We start from the raw sequence: 5,786 nt of genomic DNA, 5'->3' as shown, positions 1-5,786 counted from the left end.
ATGCTGCTAACAGACTGTAGAATCAGTGAAGAAGCATCACTACACATAAAAGAGAAGAGCAAAGATTTACCCATGTGAGCAAACTTTGGTTATATTCCTTCAGAGTTTGAAGATAAATTTTTTCTTTAAAAAATTGATGCTCTAATACATTGCACATATTTAAAGTGTTCAATTTGATTAATTTTGACATACATATTCACCCTTGAAACCATTGCTGTAATTAATATAACAAATATATTCATCACCCCCCAAATTTTCTTTGTGCCCCTTTATAATCATTCCTCCCACACCTTCCTGCCCATGCCTCATATCCCCAGGCCACCACCCCCACCTTTCCCAGGCAACCACTGATCTTCTTTCTGTCATATAATAGTTTGCATTTTCTAGAATTGTATATGAATGGAATCAAGCACTGTGTATATAGTCTGGCTTATTTCACTCAGCTTAATTATTTGGAAGTTCGTCTATGTTGTAGTGTATATTAATAGTTGCTGGGTAGTCTTTCATTCTTTCATTGTATACTAGTATACCAGGAGTAAACCATGGTTTGTTTATCCATTCACCTATTGGTGGACATTTGAGATGTGCCTGGTTTTGGACTATAACAAAGTGCTCTGAACAAATCTTTGTAAAACATGTCTTTATTTCTCTTGGGTAAATATCTAGAATAATATGATAGATGTTTATTTTTAAGAAACTGTTTTCTATAATGTTTGTGCCATTTGATATTTCCAGCACAATCATGAGATTCTGGTCTCCATCCTTAACAACATCTGATATGGTTGATTATATTTTTACTTTTGGGCATTCTAACAGTGTGTAGTTTTATCTAATGTGGGTTTTCTTTCTTAGTTTGTTAATATGGTGAAGTACATTGACTGAGTTTTCTAATTATACTGATTCATTATCCTAGCTTTACATTCCCCACTTGTCCATGATGTCTTATCATATTTATATATTGTTAGGTTAATTTTACTAAAATTTTATAAAATAGATCTGCAGTAGTTTTTTTCTTGTAATGTCTTTGTCTGGTGTTGGGATCAGAGTAATGTAATCCTAGCCTCATTGAATAAGTTTGAAAGTGTTTTCTCCTTTTAAGTTTTCTGGAAGAGTTTTTGTAGAATGGGAATTAATTCTTCATTGTTGAAGCCATCTGAGCTTGGAGTTTTCTTTGTGGGGAAGTTGTACACAGAAAATTTAATTTATTTAATAGATATAGGACCATTCAAATTACCTACAGTTTTTTAGTTTTGGTAGTTTATGTTTCCTTTTTATCTAAGTTGTCAAATTTACTGACTTATGTTCCTGTATTATCATTTTAATATCCTTAGAATCTATAGTGATATCATTTTCATTCCTGGAACTGAAATTTTTTGTCATCTCTTTATTTTCTAATCAGTCTGGCTAAAATGTTATCAACTTATTGATATTCCAAAATAACCAACTTTTGGTTATATTTATTTTTGCTATTGTTTTACTATTTTCTATACTATTGATTATTGCTCTCATCTTTATTTCTTTTCTTCCACCAGCTTTGTAATTAATTTATTTTATTTCCTGTCTCTTGACTTGAAATATTTTATCTCTTCTAATGTAGGACTTTAGTCTTATAACTTTCTCTCTACATACTGCTTTAGTAATATCTCATAAATTTTCATATATTGCTTTCATTTTTAGTGTGTTCCAAACACTTTATTTTCCTTATTTATCTTTTTAACTCATGGATTACTTAAAAGTTTACTTAATTTCCAAATATTTGGAGATTTTCCAGAAATCTTTATTGATTTATAATTTGTCTACTCTTTTCATCAGATGTTGAAGAAGAGGTATTGAAATCTCCTACTATAATTACAGATCTAGCTACTTTTCCTTTAAGTTATATCAGATTTTGCTTTATGTATTTTGAAGCTCTGTTTTAGGTACATAAATGTTTTGGATTGTTATGTCCTCTGAAGTGACCCCTTTATTATTAAAAAATGACCTTATTTATCACTGGTAATATTCTTCGCTCTGAAATTTACTTTATGATATTAATATAGCCACTCCAACTTTCTATTAATATTATCATGGTATATCTTGCTTCTCTTCTTTTTAACTTTTTTTTCTTTATATCTGAAATGTGTTCCTTGGAGGCAATATATATTTGAGTCTTATTTTTTATCTGATATAACAGTCTTGCTTTTTAATTGAGGTAATTAGACCACTTACAGTTAATGTGATTATTTACATGGTTAGGTTTAAATATATTTTCCTGTGTGTTTTTTTTTAATCCTTACCCAAGGATATGTTTTTATTGATATTAGAGAGAAAAGAAGGTAGAGATAGAGAGAAAAAAACATCAATCTGTTTTCTCCCATTCACACCCACACCAAGGATAGAATCCGCAACCTAGGTATGTGCCCTGACTGGGAATCAAACCTATAACCTTTTGGAGTATGAGATGTTGCTTCTATTAACTGAGCCAGCTTGCCAGGGCCCTCCTGCTGTTTTTCATTTTTCTATCTTCTTTTTCCTCTTTCATCTCCTTTCTGCCTTATTTTGGATTAACTGAATATTTTTATGGTTCATGCCTATGTATTTAATTTACTTATTATATTTTGTTTTGTTATTTTATAATTTAGAGTATTCATCTTCAATTATCAGTGTAACTTAAAATGTTATATTGCTTCTCATATAGTATATGAACTTTATATTATTATACTTCCATTTATACACTTCCAACTTTCTTTTTTTTTTTTTACATATGCTTAAACTTCATACTAGATTATTTTTGTTTGAGTAGTCAGTTCTTTTTTTTCTACTTGAAAATAATGTTTACTGTAATATTTCACAATTTTTTCAGCATACACCCATCTAAGTCAATTAAATAAAAAGGTATAATGTAAGTAATTTAGTTGAAATCATAATATACTTTTAAAAAAATAACAGCATAAAAGTTAAAATGTAAACACTGCCTCTTTAAGAAGAAGTTTCTCCTGGTAATACGCATACACATTGCCACAAATTTTATATGTGTATATATATATATATATATGTATATATATATATATATATATACATATATATATATATACACACACACACACATATATACATATATATATGCACGTTTACACTAAAAGATTTATGTATGTAGCAGTGCACTTAAGACTACTCTTTGTATAAAGTTATTTTATAAATAGGCTACTCTAATCAGTGTAAGTAGTGAGACTATGTAAAATGTCTGAAGAATTTTAATTTGGCAAATATTTTCCCGGGAAATGTGTAATCTATGAAAATACTAAATTTCTATTGTAAGAATTTATGTTTCCACTAAACATTCAGTAAAGGTGATGTGGTTTCCCTACTATGCACAACATAGGACTTTTGGTGTCTATTAAAAACAACAACAAATCCCTGAATTTTGGGAGGTTGGTTACATCTCTTAAGTGTGTGTAGCACAAATAACCAAATCCTCCTCCATAGTGTTAGAAAATGTCTGATGTGTTCAGGAAGACTATTAAAAAAGAATCTGAATAGTCTTTATTCTAAAGGGCGTGGAGCAGAATTTTATGACAATGGAGAGGGTTAGCCCCCAACCTTAACTGTCAACGTTAAAAAACACACCAAATATTTCTATAGTGATTTTTGCTGTAATTTATTTACTTCAAGTCACAGATCCACTGTAGGGTTCTCATAAGTCATGTAGCAAGTGGTTTACAAATAAGCACAGTCTGTGATGGTGTCATCAAACTAAGAGATGGAATTGCGAATTCTTTCCTTATCTGAAAAGCTCGTGCATGGTATGATTATGGCATACCGGAGATGTACCTTGCTCCAATTAGCATCAGCAGGCTACTCACTATGAAAAAGCCTAAGGGCAGACTAGAGAAGGCAGGGGAAACAGTACTTTCAGGAGTCTGAGTTGTAATCCAGCCCATTGACTTCATCGTAGCTTTCTTCCATGTAGAATAACGAGTTTCGCTTTCCATGGCATTGATCTGTGGCTCAATCCGTTCCATCACCACGGCTGACAAATCCTCGGGCTTAAGACTCCAAACGCCCACCCCTTCTGCAGCTCCCGCTGCCATGGCGGCTCCCAGTGCAGTTATGTCAGCTACAGTGGGCTTGATTACTGGAATCCGCAGAATGTCTGCTTGTAGCTGCATAAGAATTTTGTTTTTGGTCATTTTCCCATCCACCTGCAAATGACTGAGTGGAATTCCACAGTCACGGTTCATGGCATCCAAAATCTCTCGGGTTTGGAAACAAACAGCTTCTAATGCAGCAAAAGCAATATGACTTTTATTGGTGAACTGAGTGAGCCCACAGATGATCCCTCTGGCGCTGGGATCCCAATGAGGTGCATATAACCCCGAAAAGGCTGGGATGAAGTAGCAGCCATAAGAAGTACCTGCTTCCTTAGCAAGTTCTTCAATTTCTTCTGAGGACTCTATAATTCCAAGATTGTCTTTTAGCCAGCGAATAACTTCACCGGCTATAGCAACCGAACCTTCCAGTGCATAACATGCTCGCTTGTTTTTGCCTAATTTGTAAGCCACTGTGGTCACAAGGCCGTGGTCAGAAAACACACACTTACGGCCGGTGTTACACAGTAAGAAGCAACCTGCTCCATACGTGTTTTTGGCTTGCCCTTCCTTGAAGCACATCTGTCCCACCAATGCAGCAGACTGGTCCCCCAAACACCCTGATATGGGCACCCCTTCTAAGGACCCAGACTTCATTTGGCCATAGATCTCAGAAGAACTGCAGACATTGGGAAGAATGTTCATTGGAATTTCAAAAAAGTTACAGAGCTCCTTATCCCATTCCAAAGAGTGAATGTTGAAGAGCATCGTCCTGCTTGCATTTGTCACGTCTGTGCAGTGGACGCCTCCCTCCGCGCCTCCCGTCAGGTTCCAGATGAGCCAGGAGTCAACGGTCCCAAAGAGAGCCCTCCCTTCTTTCACAGCCTTTTGAACGCTTTCCACATTGTCCAGCAGCCAACAAAGTTTCACGGCGCTGAAGTAAGTGCTCAGGGGAAGGCCTGTCTTGGACTTGACAAAGTTATTATTTCCTGGAATTTTTTTGCTCAGTTTCTCCACGGTAGACTGGGTTCGCAGGTCCAGCCAAGCGATAGCGTTGTAGAGCGGCTCTCCGGTCAGCCTGTCCCAGACTAGAGTGGTTTCCCTCTGGTTGCTGATGCCGATGGCTTTTATGTTGGATATATCAATATTCAGTTCGCTAAGCTGCTCACACGTTTTCTCTATGCACTCAAAGACAGACTGAATAATTTCGTTAGGGTCCTGTTCCACCCATTCTTCTTTTGGAAGCTCTTGTGATATTCTCACTTGATGTTGACCAAATACCTCGGCTGTTTTGGGATTGAAAACCAGAAAACGAGAGGAGTTCGTCTCCTGGACCACTCCCCCCACCAAGGACTCCCCAACTGACTTTGGGGCTGCCATGAAAGCAGTCGGTAGGCTCAGCCGCGCCGTTTCCAGGTGATAGAGGTGGGGGGCGGGGAGGGGCACGCGGTGACTCCGGAGTCTAAGGCGCAGGCGCAGCACCTACCTGGGCTGCACCTGCAGCAGCTCGAGGCAGCCGTTGTCCTCTAACTGGTGCTACATCTCACCCCACCCCCACTCCCACCTACTCAGTTATCTTTTAAGGAAGTTTTAGAAAATCATATATTTACCCACATAATTACTGTTAGCGGTGCTTCCCGTTCTACAATGTGGATGCATATTTCTGTTATTTTCTTTCTGTTTGCAAGATTTCCTTCAACATTTCTGGTAGTGCACATA

The 5,786-nt window shown here is 36.4% G+C and overlaps 1 protein-coding gene across 1 annotated transcript; it reads right to left on the bottom strand.

The window, feature by feature from the left end:
- Positions 1 to 3,788: 3,788 nt before the first annotated feature.
- GK2 (glycerol kinase 2) lies at positions 3,789 to 5,447 on the bottom strand. The gene has a single exon (XM_059682031.1). It carries the CDS (start codon positions 5,445 to 5,447, stop codon positions 3,789 to 3,791), a length of 1,659 nt encoding a protein of 552 aa, XP_059538014.1.
- Between the last annotated feature and the right edge of the window lie 339 nt (positions 5,448 to 5,786).

Source organism: Myotis daubentonii, chromosome 1, assembly GCF_963259705.1.
Source record: "Myotis daubentonii chromosome 1, mMyoDau2.1, whole genome shotgun sequence".
Lineage (NCBI taxonomy): Eukaryota > Metazoa > Chordata > Mammalia > Chiroptera > Vespertilionidae > Myotis > Myotis daubentonii.
The sequence above is the reverse complement of the archived record's forward strand: the minus strand, read 5'-3'. Positions and strand labels throughout refer to the sequence as shown.